Source organism: Meles meles, chromosome X (assembly GCF_922984935.1).
Source record: "Meles meles chromosome X, mMelMel3.1 paternal haplotype, whole genome shotgun sequence".
NCBI classification, from domain to species: Eukaryota; Metazoa; Chordata; class Mammalia; order Carnivora; family Mustelidae; genus Meles; species Meles meles.
Genome location: NC_060087.1, coordinates 60042478 through 60060951, shown reverse-complemented (window position 1 = coordinate 60060951; position 18474 = coordinate 60042478). Strand labels below are relative to the sequence as shown.

Below are 18474 nucleotides of genomic sequence, written 5' to 3'. Positions count from 1 at the left end.
TTTTACCCTAAACTGCTTCTTCCTTTCTGAGTTTCTGCATCTGAAAAATGGGTGTACTGTCACCTCCTTCAAAGGGCTATTGTGAGGATTAGAAACGGTCTGCATAAGAAAGCACCCATTAAACCCCTGAAAGGCCAGCCCTAATCCCTCAAGGTCTTTACGGTATGACGGGAAGGTTCGTATCCGTTTTTCCATTCACAGCCCCTTTAAGATGCTGATAGGAGTTATGGGCCTTCCCGGGAAAGTTACAGAAGCAAACAAAATGTTACATACTTTCCAGGGAAATTCTTAGAGCCCCTAAAGGTCAACAGTGTATCCCCCAAGTGTCCATGAACTCCCGCTTGGAAAGAGGCACCCAAGTGTCAGATGCTTTCCAGACATCACCTCCTTTAACCTGCAAACAGCCCCATGAGTTAGAGATTATAATCGTCTCCATTTTGTGGATGAGGAAGCTAATTTTCAAAGAGTGGAAGTTCACTTGCCCCATGTCATTCAGGTACTGAGAAACAGAGCTGAGGCTAAGATTTTTTTTTCTGGACTCAAGGGGCAGTACACTTTCTGTGATGCCACTGCTCTTCAGAGAAATTTCTCTTTAGAGAAAAGATGGAGTGCTGTAATAAAAGTTAACAGATAATGATAAATTAAAAACTAATAAAATTAGCAAATGGCAAAAATAACACTGGCAAAATGCTATTGAATCACAGGGGGAAGACAGATTAATTCTGATTGGGGAGAGGAAAACATATTGGAGAAGGTAACATTTGAGCCAACCCTAAGGAACTGTAACCCACAGAACATTAGGGCGGGTTAGAACGTAAGCACAGTGCCTGGCACATTTTTAAGACTCAGTAAATGTTTGCCGAATAAACAATTTTTACAAAGTGTCTCCAATCAGCTCTGTGTTTGGGGAAAGATAAATCTGGCAATAAGACAAAGAATGGGTTTGAGACCAGGGGCCTTTAGAAAGGAAGGCCAGGGGCTCCTGGGTGGCTCAGTAGGTTCAGCCTTTGCCTTTGGCTCAGGTCATGATCCCAGGATCCTAGGATCGATCCCTGAGTCGGGCTCACTGCTCAGCAGGCAAGTCTTCTTCTCCTTCTCCCTCTGTCCCTTCCTCCTCTCCCCGTCCACACTCTTGCTCTCCCTCTCTCTCAAATAAATAAATAAAATATAAGAAAGAAAGACTGGCCAGGGGACACCTGGATGGCTCAGTCAGTTAAGCATCTGACTCTTGATTTTGGCTCAGGTCATGATCTCAAGATCATGAAAAAATTCTCTCTCTGCTCCCTGTCTCTCAAGGAAAGACAGAAAAAAAGAAAGGCCAGTTAGTGGGTTCGAGGAATAATCATGGCTAGAGGGAAGAAAAGGCTGATTTAGCACAGTGGCTGTGCTGGTAGAAAGGAGGACACTGCTGAGAGAAACACCACAGACTAGAACTGATTGGATTCTCAGGAATGAGAGAGAGAGGGAGAAATTGATGAGGACTTTGAGGTTTCAAGTCTGGGTGATGACACATTAACTGAGATAGGGAACACAGGAAGAGAAGCAGATTTAGGGGAAGATGAGGAGTTTGAAGGCAGTATGGTTGTTCCTCCATTTTCAGAATCTACTTCTAAGTCAGACCTCCTCACCAGTCTCAAACGGGACCCAGCTCAGGCAGCAGCTAAGGGTGGATATTTGGGTTTGGATTAGGTCAGAAGAAAGACAGCTATATGTGTGCCCACAGGAGTTAAGACTGTACTTTCCACCCGAGACAGTAGGGCTTTCACAGAGGTTTCAGGGTGACTGAGCACAGGAAGGGGAGGGAGGTCCAGACCCTCCACTCTACGGGATAAAATGGCTTAGATGAGAGGGTGGTTGGTAGGGAGTGGTGATGGTTTTGGTGGCAATGGGGAGCAGACCCTTCCCGGGATCCAGGTGGTCTGAGGATTCTCGAGTCCATGACAGTCTCCTGTGCCCAGCCTCTGTCCCCACCTAACAGCTCTTTACAGTGGTGCTGTTACACCTACCGATTAGATTAACACTTAATCTCCCGGAGGATTTAGCCTGTGTCACAGCACACATTTGCCACACCCTCTGTAAAGCCCTGGTTTCTAAGGTTCTTTCCACCGGAAGCTATGACAGAAGGAAATGTGTGGGTGGGGAGGGGTAATGGGTGAGGGGCCCAGGTTCCTGACAGTCTACACCCAGGGAACGAAGAGCAAGCGCCATGTTGAAGCCACCATTGCCACTCAGATCCCTCTTATTCCTGCAGCTGCCTCTGCTGGGGGTGGGGCTGAACCCAACGGTCCCCATGCCCAATGGGAATGAAGACGTCGCAGCTGGTGGGAAACGTGGGACTGGAGGGGGTTGGGGATCGGGGAGATTGTGGGAAGGGGCTGTACAGAAATGTCCAACCTGCCACAGGAGATTAGAAGGATGCGGGCAGGATTTAGGAGTACTGTGGAGAAGGAAAGGGGAAGGGTTCTCTGCCTCATGCTGCTGCTTCTTCCGACCATCATTTCTGGTCTTCCCCTCCCCCTCTTCGTCTTCTCTCCAACCTAGGTTTCTTCCCGACTGCTACACCTCCTAGGACCCTCAGCGTTTCCACCCTGCCTCTCCCAGAGGTCCAGTGTTTTGTGTTCAATGTTGAGTACATGAATTGCACTTGGAACAGCAGCTCTGAGCCCCAGCCCAGCAACCTGACTCTGCACTACTGGTATGAGAAAGGAAGAGGGAAGAGCACAAGGGAGTCAGAGGGGGGTGGGCTGGATGTGAGGGACTTCATGGGGGCCAAGAAAGAGGGTAGCCATTGTCTGAGCCTCCCCACTATTTTCTCACAGTCGTAAGTGAGTTCAAAGGAGACAAGGCTGGGCTGTGGTATCCGTAGTACCCAAGTTTATGCCACCGTTCCTCTTCCTCCCAACCCTTCTCTAGGTACAAGAACTCTAATGATGATAAAGTCCAGGAGTGTGGCCACTATCTATTCTCTGGAGGGACCACTGCTGGCTGTTGGCTGCAAAAGGAGGAGATCCATCTCTACGAAACATTTGTGGTCCAGCTCCAGGACCCACGGGAACCCAGGAGACAGTCCATTCGGACACTAAAACTGCAGAATCTGGGTAATTTGGAAAGGACACCAAGAGTCCAGGGGTATATTGTGGGGGCACTGGGGTGTATGGAGTGGTGTTCTTTCACCTTAAGGGTACTTAGGCAAGAAGGAGGAGGTGAGGGTTCTGGATAGGGAGGGGTGGAGGGATCAGGGACACTGCCTTCAGGATCCTAACTCCTCTAGGCCAGGGGAATGACCACACACACACACACACCCCACCCCACCCCCACACATACATATCTCTCCAGTGATCCCCTGGGCCCCGGAGAACCTGACCCTTCGCAACCTGAGCGAATCCCAACTAGAACTGAGCTGGAGCAACAGACACTTGGACCACTGTCTGGAGCACTTGGTGCAGTACCGGAGTGACTGGGACCGCGGCTGGACTGTGAGTGATGGGGGCAGGACTGCAGCAGCTCAGGCTGAGCAGATGGGGAAAAAGGAGTCAAACAGCCAAGTAGGAGGGCACAATCTCCAGCTCCTGGTCTCTGCCATCACCACTTGCGCCCCCACCTCCCCGCCCCACCACCTGGTTCCTTTGCTCTGTCTCTCCTCTCATCCAGCTCCTTTCCCTATCATCACCAGTGACTTTCCATGGACATTTCCTTACCTATACCTGATAGGCAAGGAAACAAAAGGGAGCCTTCAAGGGCATCTGGCGAGGAGGCCTTGGATTCTAGTCTGTGAAGGGAGCAGTGCGGCTAGAGTCGAGAGAGGAGGAAAAAGCCAGAAAGAACAGGATGACCTGGGGGGGAGGGCAGAAGTTTTCACTCTCCCTTCTCTTTTAGACACCCATCTCTCTCTCACCCTCTTTCTCCCCAAGGAACAATCGGTGGATCACCGAAATAGCTTCTCTCTGCCTAGTGTGGATGGGCAGAAATTCTACACGTTCCGTGTCCGGAGCCGCTATAATCCACTCTGCGGAAGTGCTCAGCGTTGGAGTGAATGGAGCCGCCCAGTCCACTGGGGCAGCAACACTTCCAAGGGTAAAATGGGCCTAAGACCTCACTGTGACCCATGAGCCCGGCACCCTGGCCCTTTCTAGCATTGCTCTCTTTTGCTGTACCTTTTGACCCCTAAGCCCCCCAGATTTGGTGGCCTGTCTCCCCTCACTGTTCAACCTTAACCCCCACGTCGCAGGTTTTTTTCTGTGTAGGGTTGGGTCACTATGTTGTTGGAGTTGGGGGGGGGCGTTGTCAAGAAGGAGGCAGAGAGGATATAGAATGTTTAAGATTCCCCTACAGCATTCCTGGAAAGCCTGCATGGTAAAGATGGCTTTGGAGCCAGACCGATATAGGGTTTTAAACCTGGCTCTGCTTGTTACTCCCTCTTTGACCTTGGGCACATCACTAACCTCTTTGATTCTGTTTTCTCATCTGTAAAATGGCGATAATGATTTTCCCCCCACCCCCAACCCCACTCTCGAGAGCTATGAGGATTAAGGATATGGAAAGTGTCTAGCACCGTGCCTGGCACCAAAGTTGGGACACTACAGACGTCAGGGCTCTTTCTCTTTCTTCTTCTTCTTTTTTTTTTTTTTTGTAGAGAATCCTTTGTTGTTTGGGTTGGAAGCTGTGCTTATCCCCCTTGGCTCCATGGGATTGATTATTAGCCTTATCTGTGTGTACTGCTGGCTGGAACGGTGAGATTTCAGATATCCCAGGAAAATGAGGTGGGGTGGCTGGGAAGAAATTGTACCGGAGGGTTGTCGCAGTGTCTCCAGGAGTAGAGAGTGGGACAGTAAGGAACGAGGCATCACTCAAGGGGGCATGGCGACGGAAGGAAGCTGCAGGCCCAGGGAATACAGAATCCCTTCGTTCTGTCTGGGAGAGCTGGGAGAAGGGTCATAAAACAGCGTAACTGACATGTTCCTGCTCCCTCTTTCTTCTCCACCAGGAGGATGCCCCGAATTCCTACCCTCAAGAGCCTAGAGGATCTGGTTACCGAATACCACGGAAATTTTTCGGTGAGAACATTGTCACAAGCAGACTGCAGTTTACCAGCTACCGCCTGCCTCTGTCCGCAAGTCAGACAGAGCATGGGGGTGGGCAGAGGAGAGGGGAGGGGGCCTGCACTAACTGTCAGGATGTGGCCAGCCAGTGGGGGGAGGGGCTAGATGGAGAGAGATGCACAGAAGAACGGATTATATAGATTGGGTGGGGCAGATGGAAACCGTGGTATGGGGGCCCCCTCCCCGGGAGTCTGTGTGCCTTCTGTAATCCCAGGAGTTGCAGACCTTGTAAAAGCTCCCTTGGTCCAGAGCCTGCGTCTTTGAGTCCCTGCCCCTAATTGACCCTTGACCTGGAGATATCTGTCTTTAGGCCTGGAGTGGAGTGTCCAAGGGCCTGGCGGAGAGCTTGCAGCCAGACTACAGTGAATGGCTTTGCCACGTCAGTGAGATTCCCCCAAAAGGAGGGGGTCCAGGGGAGGGGCCTGGGGGCTCCCCCTGCAGCCAGCATAGCCCCTACTGGGCTCCCCCATGTTACACCCTGAAACCTGAAACCAGAGCCCTGATACCCTGACTGAACCCCCAGAGTTCTGGAGTCCTAAGTTGTACTAACTTCCCCTCCTCTAACCAGCCTGGGTCCAATGCTCACCTCGCCCCCCTGTGGCTGATTCTGAATTTTATGCCCCCTATAACTTCCCTCCGCCTCCACCCACCCCCGCATTCAACATCTCCTATGGTCCATTTGCCCCTTTTGCCCTGTACATGCGTCTGGTCTTCCCTGCTCCAGCCCCTCCTCCTCCTCCTTGCAGGATTCTTTCTCCCGCAGGCCTTCCGTCCTTCCTCCCTCTTTCCATCTAACCTTCAATTATGCTCCAAGCAATGAGAAATAAAGCTTCTGTTGATAACCGTCAAGAATGTCTGTTGTTGGGGTGGGGAGCAAGGGAAATGTGGGGTGCAAGGAGGGTGTGAGGCATGGGGCTGACAGGAAAAAGGAGTAGTAGACGAAATGATGTGGAAGCAGTAGTACCACAAATTAACTAGAGAAGAGTGCCGTGGGAGAAACTTGACTTTTCTCTCGGTGTCCTGCAGTTCTATTAGCATACATTTCATCTTATTTATTTGTTTGTTTATTTATTCTTAAAAGATTTTGTGTATTTATTTGACAGAGAGATAGAGCCAGAGGGCACAAGCAGGGGGAATGGCAGAGGGAGAAGGAGAAGAAGCAGGCTCCCTGCTCAGCAGTGAGCCTGATGTGGGGCTTGATCCCAGGCTCCCAGGATCACGACCTGAGCCAAAGGCAGACCGCCTTCACCAACTGACTGAGCCACCCATGCACCCCTTACTTTACTTTTTAAATGATTTTATTTATTTATTGGGGGTGGGGAGGAGCGGAGGGAGAGGACAAGCTGACTCCGCACTGAGCGTGGAGGAGCACAACCTGCGGGGCTTGATCCCAGGACCTTGAGATCTCCATCTGAGCCGAAACCTAGAGTCAGATGCTTACCCCACTGATGGCGCCCCTCAGGATGCATTTTCAAATAAGATTTACCTTGTTGCCCCCAACCCCAGCAAGTCTGTCACAGACCCCACCCAGCTTCTCTCCCTATCCTTACTCCACCTTCTGCCACATATACCACTTCTGACCTCATAATCCCTCAACTGCGGCCTCAGGCCCCACCCCCTAGGGATGTTGGTTATCCACAACTGCCAATAGCTCTCTCCTGCCTGCCCAATCTGGGGCCTCTTCAGCCTATGTGATCCACCGACCTCTCCAGACCCCCGGCTCTATGGGCCCACTTGCCCCCACTTCCAGGACCTCTAGAACACTCTTGTTCCAAATGACTCATCAGGCCTCTGTCTGAAGAGTAAGAAGATCCTGAGAGCATGTTTATTTTCATCAAACATGGAGGTGAGGGGTATCACAGAGCTGGAGTCTGTATGTGGGGCTTGTGGGGGGGTGAGGGCAGTGGGGGATGGTCACAGGGATGGTATAACTAGAGAAGGGCCATGTGCCCCATCCCATGTCTTCTCAGATAATCAGCAGTTTCTGGTCAATACCAATTGCTCTGTCCTTCTGTTGCTGCATTACACCCGCAGTAAAGTAGGGTTGCCTAAAACAGGTGAGGAGTTGGGGGGAGGGGACTAAAGGTCAAGGGTTAGAAAGTCCGCAGAGTCTTTTCCAGCCCCCAAGCCCTCCAACTGGCAAGAAAAGAGCTCTTGGAATCCAACAGCTTCTTCCAATCCATTCAGGATAGGATCAGTGCCCTTTCTGCTCCCACTCTCCTTCCTCAGGGCTCCATTTACCCTGTGGCCTCCCTCCAGACACCATCGATTTGTGTGATGAAATGGGGACAATGAAGTTGCTTTTCCTGTCGAAGACCCCTGGAGACTATGCCAGCAAATTCCTTACTGCTCGCCATACCTACTACATTTGTAAGGTGGAGCGTGGAGCACCAGGTAGAGGTTTGGGACCATTCCTGAAAGACAGTGCGGGGCCTTCAAAATGAATTGTGAACCTTGTCCAAAATGGGTTGTGAACCTTGACCCTCACCCAGGTCCAAACTGACCATCTCCAGTCAGCCCAAGAAAGAGCATTTCCTCTATGACAATAGGGTAGGTTGAGGCATATTAGCCCCTCCCCAGCACCTGATCCTAGGCTTGGACCTGAGAGGGGGAAATTGGGCACATCAGGTCACAGTAGCCTCGAGTGTTAGGTTCCGGAAATCTCGGTCTTTGGAAGGGTGGAGACGGGGTCACAGGGGCTGGGAATAGCACACTGCTGTGTTCACAGGAACCCGACTGGAGAACGCCTACAGAGCTTTTGTGCCTCTCCTGAAGAATCCAGAACCTGAGCTAATTGGTAAGGAGCAGGATGGAGGAAGGACGGTACATAGCCGGGTGACAGAGTACATTCTCTTTGTGGAGTGGGAGTGGCGTAATAAGGCAGGATCCTAGGAAAAGGGGAACAAGGCCTAGGTCCACTTAAGGAGGGATGTTTCACTCAAACCGGCCGGAGTGGCGTGTGTCACTCACCCTTACTCCTCTCCCCCATTTCTCGGGCACTGTCTTGATATATTTTCCCTATCCCCACCCCATCATTTCCATCTTCCCCTTTATCCTTTTCTCTTGGAGTCTTGGTGTCCCAGTTCCCCCTGAAAAGAGCAAAACTTAGACATCTTCAGACCACTCTTCCGCCTAGCTTTGGGCCCAGTGACTCCAGGTGATGGCTGGAATGATGGGAGGGATGGAATGGGTAGGTAAGGCCTCTAGTCCTCAGAGGTGGGGGCGCCTTTTTCTCGTTCTCAGATGCCTTGCGCACACAATGCGACATCCTGGAGAGGAGCCGAGTGAAATTGCTTAGAAGTCAAGAAGCCAAGAAAGTTGTTCCTATTGAATCCTCCATGAACCTCCCAGTAAGGCTCCCCAAATGTGGTCTGTCCTTGCACCCCCCTTTCCCTACCAGCCAACCCAAGGCTCCCAAACCCATTCCCCCCTCCATGAACTTCCTTTCCAAATCCAACATCCACCTCCAAGACCTGCCTCCAACCTCTCTCTGCCTGGCCTGCCACTGGCCCTAGTTTGTAGAAAGCTTCCCTGAGGGGCCTCTTTATCTACTTATGGACCCTTTCCTTTTCTAGTCCAAATCAACCGGAAGATCAGATGAAGAGGGGCCCACTCGCAGGGGTCCGACCTTTAGGACCAGAGCAGACTTTTTCAGTAGAAGGGATAAACATCGCTAACTAAATAAAGTGACCAAGTGAGAGCAGTAATACGAGGTATGAAATTACTGGAATTCAACCTGAGGTCCCTTCTTCAAGAGAAACTCCTTCCCCCCATATCAGCACCAAGGTTTAGTGTAACCCTGGCACCATGAAAGCTCTGAGGGTGGGTGGAAGTGGCAGGAGAGGGCTGGGGTGAGCACATGGGTGGGGGTGAGGCAAGACTGTGAAGTCTGGTACAATGAGCCTTTGAGGGACAGAATAGGGGGAGGGGTCTTCTCCAACCAGACTACCTCTCCTAGAGAGGCCTATCACAGCCTGCCCACTACTGCTGGGGTTCAGTGACATGGGCATCTTCCCTCCTCCCACCCCAATCCACCAACTTCCCCTGCTGAAATTTCCCCACCCCCCCACCTCTCCACCTCTGAGTAGTCCCTCCTGCCAGTCCTCTCTTTGTCTTCCCTCTTCCCCCACCTTCCCCCTTATCAGAGGGGAGCACCAAGGCAGCAGAAACCAGAGCTGGTTATAGGCATTTATTGAATTTATTCATTTATTGATTTGACACACTTCCCCACTCCAATCTAGCACATGATACAATCTGGGTAGGCCAGGCGCTGACACAGGAAATGATGGGAACCCACAGCAGGGGTGGGGGAGGGGACAATGCAAAGGGGACTGGGGGAGGGGCTGCTTTGGGGGCTGGGGTGGAGAAGGAGCCCCAGATGGCCACCCTGGCAGGTGCTAGTAAACCTGATCCACATTCCCCTCCATCCCTGCTCATTTCCCAGACCCTCAGCCAAGCTCCCCAGCTCCCCATTCCCTGTTCCACCCCCCCACCCCTGGCTGCCACGGCACACACTTCTACATAACCCCTGTAGTCAGGCAAGGGGAAGAAGGGCAGGGACAGCTGTCAGGGGCCTGGAACAGGGAGGTCTCTGTGCCTAACTTTACCACCCTAAATCCTTCCCTCCTCTTCTCCCCCACCCCTCCCACCCCTTTCCAGGCCGCAAACTAATTCCAGGCCTTCCATGCACTCTCCCACCATAGCGCTAATCAGCAGTGGGTCATGCTGGAGTGTGACTGCGCCCCCAACACCACACACTCCCAGACACAAGGTGAAGGAAGGGGCCTGGCTTAGCCTTTTCCACAGGGAATCTCTAAGCCAGGTGCATGCAGACCTTGTTCTGGGCATCTCCCAGAGCTTTCCCCTCGCTGGGTACTGCTGTCCACTGCTGCACCCCTGCCCCTCTGCTCTGTGGCAGCCTGAAGCTCTCTCTCTCCCCCCCACTTCCTGTGTTTCCCCAAGTAATGTCTGTAGTGTTTGCATCGTGTCACTATAACAAAGCCTTCAGAAAGAAAAAAAAGCTTTCTTCCCATCACTAGCACCTTGCCACTGTTAAAAATCTCTATATTTGTGTTTATATGTCTTTAAAAGTTTATAAAAAGCCTTTTTGTTATCTGCAGCCTTCCAAGGGTGATTTGGCCCAGTGAGCCCCTCCGGTGCTCAGACCTTGGCCCTTCCAGGTCCCTACTACCCCACCCTACCCATCCCACCCCACTGGCCTAGGGGGCCACTGAATAAAAATCCCAGGCTTAAGCCAGCCTGGACCAGCTCAGATAAGACTACAAAAGATCCTGCTCCCAAAGGCAGGGGTAAGGCCACTGGTGACTTCACATTTCCAACAGCATTGCCCACCCCTGATGTAAAACCTAGGCGGGGTGGGAATGGAGGGAGCCAAGGATGGCTCCCAAAAGGGGGCCTCACCCCCTAATTGGCACAGTGAGAAGAAACCCTTTCCCTTTCCCCCACCCCCTTCCCTCCCTCCCTCCATAGTTCCCATATGGGGCAGCTTTATCTTTGTAATTTCCTCAACACCATGGGAGCAGACCCCACCCTAGCTCTAAAGCAGGGTCCCGAATTCCCAGGGAGGGGTCAAGGGTAAAGAGTGGCTAAAGAGGCACGCCTGGCCCCACCACTGAAGCAGGGGAGGACAAAACTTCCAGCCATGGCTCAGGGATCTGTGGGAAGGAGAGATGGGAGACAAGGTAAGAGGGTCATCTGGGGCATGACAACTCTCCACCATTAAGGTCCACCCCCCCAAAAAAAACCCCAAAGAGACAGCCCTTCCCCCATCTCTCCTGTGCTGCTGCTAGGGGTGGGCACTGCTGAGGGGCGCCCCCTCTCACAGGACACCCTCCCTCCCATTCCCCAGGGGCTCCTGTCACCCCCACCAACCTGTCCTAAAGCCCCCTCTGGCTCAGATCATGGCACAAGCTGGGCACCTAGGAGTGGCTGTAGCCCGTGAGATGCTACCATGGACGAAGAGGTGTCCTACCTGGCTCGAAGTTGAAGTCCAGTCCCTCGCCCCCATCCATGAGGTCGCTGATGATGTTATCCATGTCGCACTCCAGGTTCTCCATATACATGTCAAGATCCAGATCCTGAGGCATTCGGTCTTGGCCTGCAGCTTCAGTACTGGGTGTGAGCACAGGAGCCCCTAGAGGTTTGGGGATGGGAGCCCCTGCCATGACTGAAGGTGGTGCTATCATAGACAGGGTGGGAACCAGACCACTGGGGCCCGGGGCCTCTAGTGGCTTGGGACAGAGGCCAACTCCTGTGGCTAGCTTGCTGGAGGAAGGCAGCCCCCCCAGCAGCAGAAGTGTCGGAGCCTGGGACAGAATGGGGTCTACCTGGGTCATGAGCACATCAGAGGGGGGAGGTGGCGTATCGGAGGTGAGCAGGGCCTCCAGGGACTGGGAGCTTGTGAAGCACCCTTCTCCAGCTGCCAGGGGCCCCTCTGCTGGGCTGAAGAGGGAGGTGCTGTAGGTGTGCAAGGGCCCTGTCCCCCCAGGATGCTGCAAAGAGAAGCCGGAGAGACTACTCCGAGAGAGCAGGGAATGGGACGATGTGAGATTGAGCCCATCTAACAGCTCGAGATCTTCATTTAGGGTGGGAGGGACACCCCCAGCATAGCTGCTAACTGAGGCTGGCATCTCCCCCTCCGCTAGCACCTCCGACTCTGGCCTCATGGGGGAGTGCCGAGTGCTGACGGTGCTGGCGTTGGAACTGCTTCGTGGACGGAAAGTGGTCCACACATCGGCTTCTTCACGGTTTCTCGAGCAAGGGCTGCCTGACCACTTGGCGAAGTGGCCGACCGGGCTCGTTGGAGTGGCACCTTCGGGTGGAGCTGGCAGCACAGCAGGTTTCTTCTTGGGGGCCTTGCTGCGGCCCCGAAGCAGCTTGCTGCTGCTATCCATGGAGGCTGCCCGACGGCGGGGAGCCTTGCCGCTCTTGCCTCCTTCAGGATTCAGCATCCACCAGGAGCTCTTGCCAGTAGCCTCATTGTGAACCTTGATGAACTTGCTGTGCAGGGACAGGTTGTGGCGGATGGAGTTCTGGAGGGGGCAGAGGCAGTGGGAAAGGGGGCATGAGGTACGTGCAGGGAGGCCAGTGGCCAGCGGCTCTGCCTCAAAGCACAATGGGACAGAGCAGGGGCGTTCTTGGAAACCCAGAGCTATCAACCCCCACCCCGGGGGGGGGGTGGAAGCAAGCAAAGGTAGGGATGGGGGTGGGGGAGTGAGGGGGGGTGGTGAGACCATACACAGTTCCCACCCAAAGACAAGATGTTCAGCCTTTGGTGCTCCGGACTTCGCTGCACAAGGGCCCAGGAGACAAGCTGAGTTAACAACCTACTGCTGAGGGCACTGGGCCCGCTCTGGAAAAGCTCACAGCACTGCATTCCTCCCAGGTCTCTGGGGGAGCTGTCTGGCGCTGGTGGGCATTTACTGGGGAGACATGCTCCTGATTCCGCAAGAACTGGGATTAGGTGGTAAAGAATTCCACGGCTACAACCTCTTTCCTTGAGTGTAGGCTCATTTGGAGTTCAGGGACGGTGGCCTAACACCAGCCAAGACTGACCCACCCTGTCTCCTGCAGTCTTGAGCCAGTTCTCTGAATAGGCTGACAGGCTGGAACCCCAGGGGAGCGGGCGCTCTACTTCCCATGCGGCATTTGAGCCCTAGCTCTCCATAGGATTTAAAGATCCTCCCCCCCACCTTTCTTTCTCATTCCTCCCAGTCCTTGGGCAGATGGGCTCAACTAGGTTCAGGCCAGGCTCCTCTCCGAGTCTCAGTTCACAAGGCATGTTGCCTTCTCCCTCCTCGTCCCAGGAAGGATCTCCCTTTTGTAAATTCTGCTCATTCCTCCAGACCAAGTATAAGTTCCCTCTCTTATGTTAACTGGTTGCTTGGCTTCTGCAGCCAAATCTCTCGCATGGTTTTTTTTTTTTTAATATTTTATTTATTTGAGAAATCACAACTAGGCAGAGAGGCAGGTAGAGAGGAGGAAGCAGGCTCCCCACGGAGCAGAGAGCCAGATGCGGGGCTCGATCCCAGGACCCTGGGATCATGACCTGAGCTGAAGGCAGAGGCTTTAACCCACTGAGCCACCCAGGCGCCCCTCTCGCATGGTATTTTTAATCTGTTCCCCCACAATCTTACCCAACCTATATTGTATTATTTTCAATTTCTCATAATTAGTCTCATGGAGTATATGCGCCCGCGGCACAGATCATGTTGTCCAGTCCGGCAGCCCTCAACAGCATGTGCTCAGAGTACCAGGTTCCCAGAACATAATCAGCACCTTGTTGCCTTATTGGAAGGTGGCCCTTGGGTGACAATAGTGAGCCTCCCCTTGAGGCTCTATCAGCTTTGGAGTGCCTTGGGTACTGGAAGCGCATTCTCCCTCCCTCCTTCCCTCCCTCCTGTTCTCCCTTCCTCCCTCACTGCTGATATTCTGCTAGAGATAAAGTTTTTTTTTCCCAGATTGGCAGCTTCTTGAGCCCCCAGAGCAGCTTCTTTCTACTGGTTGCCCCAGGCTAGTTACACCATCCTTTTGTGCCCCCCCACAACCTTCCTTCTCTGTCCTACCTCCTTTCCCCTACTTCTCCTCAGGAATTTGTGCCTAAGATCTCCAACCTTAGGGGCATTTGACCTCCTACATGGAGCTCTTTAGTGTTTAGAAACTTGGGAGGAGCCCAGAAGGGCTTGGAGCTACTAGGAGGTTGAGGCTCTGACTGGTGCTCCAGATAAGGAGACCCTCTGCCTGGGGAGAGATGCTGAAGTAGCTTCATGTTCCAGAGTTCTATAGCCAAAGAACTCCTTGTCTCCCTGGGACACTTCAGGAACAGCTACCACCCCAGCTGCATTGGTACTCCTCGTTCCTTGAAGACTTGTCCATCTAGGCATTAACCGTCCAGCCTCAGTAACTGAGCACCTCCGTGACTTCTGGCACTGACACCTCCCCCCTTTTTGTCCTTCAGCTGTGGCTCTACTGAGAAGATCCATTCCTCTCTCTACGCTTGGTACCCATGAGGCCCATTTGTTTAACCCCTCTTCTTTAGACCTCAGAACTAGTCCATAGTACATCCTCCTACCTGGAGAGGTCAGCTCCCTAGAAGCCTAGAATTCTTACCTGTTGGAAGCAGGGTTGGGGGGAGATGACTCCTAATTGTTCCCCCAAGCCACCTAAACAAAGCTTTCTTGTTCTAAGTGAGGGCTACCCCCTGGTGGGCTTGGAGTAATCTTGGCACATCACCAGAGGAGCTAGTTCAGGCCCTGAGGCTTACCCCTTGGGGTGGGGAGGCGGTGGGGGGGGGTGTCAGAGGCTGGGAGGCCCCAACCTCACCCTGATTTGGCTTCGCCATCATTCCAATGAAGAGAATTTGGGCCTCACCGACTAGCAGAAAGAGGATATGATTTCTAGTTAGTCCTTGCTCTACTGATATCAGGCAAGTTTCCTGACCTTTCTATACCTTAGTTTCCCCATATGTAAAATGTGGAATCTCAGAACTGCTGTGAAGATTAATAAAACAAAAACACGTAAAAACTACTTTGTAAACTAAAAATCTGCCAATCAGTGTACATTATAAGGAGGGACTACACTCCCACAGCATAACTAACAACTCATGATTATTTCTTCTACCCGGGAAAATGAACCTAAGGGAAAAGAAAAAACAGCTGTGTAGGCTGGGTCCAAGGAGGGGAGCTCTTTAGGAGCTGAGACTGTGGCGTGGCAGTCTACCCAGAAATAGTGCCCAAGGGTCTCAGTCAGCTGTCCTGTTTTGTGTCCAGCCCATCTCTTAGGGATAGTGCAGATCTGATCCCTCGATCTCCTATACCTAGAGGAGGACCCTCTACTCATTCAACCTTCTCTACTTCCTTGTACGCTGATCTCACCACCTATGAGGGTGCAAGATGCCAAGGGGCGGAAGCTCCCCATTTCGTGATTAAGGAATATGTCCCATATTCCTCCGGACAAATTTTCAGAGCATCTAGCAAGATCTTTCCTCACAGTTTCTTTGTGGAAGGTAAAGCGAACGCCCAATCTCGTGCTCTCAGGTCAGGACCCTATCTCTTTTTTTCATAACTATTATTCCTAAACGGTAAATGAAAAATCTCCCTCCCACCCCTGCTACCCCAGACTTACACAGCCTCTTACTAGGGAGAGTTTCCTAGCACTGTGGGGGTAAACCAAGGCAGGTAGCAGCTCATGACCCCCTTTTTTTTTCCTCCTGGTCCATAAGAGCAGCCACTTTACCTCATGAGTATCACCTTTTTCACCTAGGCCACTCAACCCCCTCTTCTTGGGTAGAGGCATTCTACAACAGTACCTCTACCCTGAGGTATTGAGAGGCAAGTGGGGAATCCAAGTAATCCCACAGGAATGGGAGAAAAGGTGTTGGGGTGGGAGGTGGGGGAGGAGGGAAGGCTAGGTTCATGTGGGGAATCCACACAGTTCCTGCTGTACATAGGATAAAGACTTCTCTGTGGGAATAAGTGTCTGGGGCAGCTCAAGCCAAAGTGCTGGGAGTGTTGAGCAGCGAGCAGAGAATTCAATTTTCTCCAAGGCAAGGACAGTGTCTTATTCATCTGCGATCCTCCAGCATCAAGCCCTGAGCAGCGGCATATACTATGTCCTAAGTAAATGTTTGTGTAATTGAGGATTTGAAGGTGGCTCCCTGGGGTGGGGGCATAAAAGGGGCCCCAGAATGGCAGTAAGGAGGCTAGGGGGCCCAGGGACAGATGTTATTGGGACCGAGATAAGGGGGTCATAGTTACCTTCCATCCTGCGGAGCTGTTGCTGTCACCCTTGTCCTTGAAGTAGGGCACAGTGCGGACCATCCACTCATAGATCTGGGCGAGTGTCAGTCGCTTCTCTGGGGCGCTTTCGATGGCCTGGCTGATGAGTTCTGCATATGACTGATTTCCCCAGGCATTCCGGCGGGAGCCTCCCTTCCGAGGACCTGTTACAGCCCCCAGGATCCCGGGCTGGGGGCCCCCTGCCGGCTCTGGGAGCTGGGAGGGCAACAGGGTCGGCTCTGAGTGCCCCTCCGTGAGTACCTTGTCTCCCAGACCTGGCTCCACCTCGGGCGGCTCAGGCGGCTCAGCTGTCTCAGTAGAGATCTCCGGTCGGGGAAGGGGCCAGGTGCAGGAGCGAGGACGGCTCTGGGGTTCGAAGTCGGGATCGAGGTCTATGATCGCGGCAGCCTCTGTGGCTGAATTCTCATTCCTTGGATCCATACGTGGAGTTGGACCTCCGCAGCTCAGCGTTCAGAGGAGTCTGCCACCGTCCCTCGCGATGCCTCCCCCCAGGGGGGAAGCACCGAGGGCCAGGAGGCACATTCCTGCCAGTCCTCAGAAAGTCGCGAACTTCCCCCCTCGCCCCAGGACGCTAGCCCCCAAGTTGTCCCTTCCACACAGTTCTCCGATCTTCTTCTCGACTACAAGCGGACAGCCTCGGAGCTCTTTCCGAGACACCACCTGTAACCTCCGCCTAGCGAAGACACTTTTTCTCCAACCTCTCAGCTTCCTGCTCTTTTAAACCTGAGGCACCGTATCCCCTCATACATTGCGCTCCCATCACCGAACGTCTCCTTAGCCGCAGTTCCCTCCCCCTTTTAAGTTGCTGCCCCCCGGACACTCCTCCCAAATTTCCTCCACCCGGATCACTGCCCTCCCCAACGCCCAGCTCCCCCGCGTCACTCGCCCCTCCCCTAGCTGCCCCTCCCCCCGCCTCTTCCCTGCCCTCCACTCTTAATAGGGCCCGCGGCCCCGCAGCCCCAGCCTCTCTCCCGCACCAATTCCCCAATCAGGTCTCCCCCCACCCCCGGGTTCCCTTTTTGTTTTGCTCGGAGCAGCAGCCCCCGCCTGACGTCTCTGTTTACCACTCGCCCGGGCAGCCATCTGCGCACGCGCCTCGAGAGCCGGTTGGGAAACCGAGTTCTTCAGTAGTGCCACCCTGGTCAGCCTTAGGGGACTACATTTCCCGTCTTACTTCGCGGCCAGGAGCCCGATAAGGGCGGCTGGAGAGCGGCGTGGCAGGATATAGGGAGGTGGAACCTTAATTATTAGAGGTCGTCGCGGACTTTTTCTTTTCTTTAAAAGTCATTTTCCTCATTTCTCCCCCTTCCCACCTCCTCCCGTGTGACTCCGGGTCGCCTAGGTGACCGTGTTGCGAGGCGCTAGACCTTTCCCTCTTTCCGTGAACAGAGGGCAGGAGGAGAAAAAAAAAATGCGGTCTCTACAAGAATCAGAAAACCGAGAGGCAAGAAGCTGAGAACGGACCAGAAAATGAGCTGTATGCCCATTCATTCACCCGTGGGTGAAGGACTAGTGCAACTTAAATACTGGCAATAGTGTCTCCTTTACCCCCCTCCCCACACTCCTCCCCGTAGGCAATTCACGGTGACAGTGTGATCGCTGACCAATTCCTTTTCTCCACTGGCTCTTCTGGCCTCCCCTGAAATACTGATATTCTGCAGGTTCCCATCTTGGGCGGCTTCACTTCTCATTCAACAGGTCCCAAACGGAGCGCTTTATCTGCTCTTGCACCCACACCCCTATACTCTGGCCACTCTTATCTCTGAAATTGGTTAACAGTTGTCCTGATCTGCCCAGTGTTCCAAGCTAGACTTCCGTCTCACCTTTTTATCTCTTTAACAGTCCAGATTCCAGTTCCAGACCTTAATTGTCACTGGATTAAATTGCAATATCATCTTAATCGGACCTCCTGCCATCAGTCTTTTCCCCCACTGTGGTTTATGTTCCATGCTGCCAACAAAAGTTATCCTTCTAAGAAACACTCCCGGTAATAATAGCTAAAATGTATGGCGCACTTACTATGTGCGCAGCGCAGCGCTGATTGCTTTACATACATTAGCTCATGTGCTCCTCAAATCAACCGTGTAAGCTAGGTACTGCTATCAACCCCATTTTGTACATGAAAACACGAATGCTAAGAAATACAGTGCCATTCCCAGAGTCACAGCCAGGAGGCAGGAGAACTGAGATCATGGCACTTAAAGGTGACCAGAGAATTTCCTTGCTTGACACGCCCTTTGATTTTCCCTATTGCCTATGTGATAAAGTTCAAACTCTCTAGCAAGGCACACGCGTTTCTTCAGGTTCAGGCCACTTCTCACCTTCCCTGCTTCATCCTTCACTAGGCACACTAAGTTCCAACCTGTCAGGGTTTTATACTATTACCCGGAAATGCGTGTCCTTTTCTACCTTCCCCTCCACCTCCTGGTATGTCCTGCCTCTCACCATTCCCTCCCCAAGTCTCTTATTCTGGAAAATCCCTATTCAACCTTTCTTGTTCCCCTTAGGTGGACTTCTACCTTTTCTGCATTTCCAAGTACTTTGTGCAGGCTTGTGTT

At 52.8% G+C, this 18474-nt stretch overlaps 3 protein-coding genes across 3 annotated transcripts; 2 read left to right on the top strand and 1 right to left on the bottom strand.

Annotated features, from left to right (window-relative positions):
- The first annotated feature begins 2175 nt into the window (after nucleotides 1-2175).
- IL2RG (interleukin 2 receptor subunit gamma) lies at nucleotides 2176-5942 on the top strand. The gene is made up of 8 exons (XM_045995385.1): nucleotides 2176-2321; nucleotides 2542-2695; nucleotides 2914-3098; nucleotides 3337-3476; nucleotides 3912-4074; nucleotides 4634-4730; nucleotides 4985-5054; nucleotides 5410-5942. The coding sequence occupies exons 1-8, from the start codon at nucleotides 2207-2209 to the stop codon at nucleotides 5608-5610; spliced, it is 1125 nt and encodes a 374-aa protein (XP_045851341.1). The 5' UTR covers nucleotides 2176-2206; the 3' UTR covers nucleotides 5611-5942.
- A 978-nt stretch (nucleotides 5943-6920) lies between these two features.
- Nucleotides 6921-8794, top strand: CXHXorf65 (chromosome X CXorf65 homolog). Its single transcript, XM_045994586.1, has 6 exons — nucleotides 6921-6945; nucleotides 7070-7156; nucleotides 7359-7493; nucleotides 7828-7896; nucleotides 8343-8449; nucleotides 8675-8794. The coding sequence occupies exons 1-6, from the start codon at nucleotides 6921-6923 to the stop codon at nucleotides 8774-8776; spliced, it is 525 nt and encodes a 174-aa protein (XP_045850542.1). The 3' UTR covers nucleotides 8777-8794.
- Nucleotides 8795-9275: 481 nt separating this feature from the next.
- FOXO4 (forkhead box O4) lies at nucleotides 9276-16969 on the bottom strand. The gene is made up of 3 exons (XM_045996431.1): nucleotides 15875-16969; nucleotides 11092-12151; nucleotides 9276-10774 (listed from the first exon to the last, which is right to left on the bottom strand). The coding sequence occupies exons 1-3, from the start codon at nucleotides 16334-16336 to the stop codon at nucleotides 10767-10769; spliced, it is 1530 nt and encodes a 509-aa protein (XP_045852387.1). The 5' UTR covers nucleotides 16337-16969; the 3' UTR covers nucleotides 9276-10766.
- Between the last annotated feature and the right edge of the window lie 1505 nt (nucleotides 16970-18474).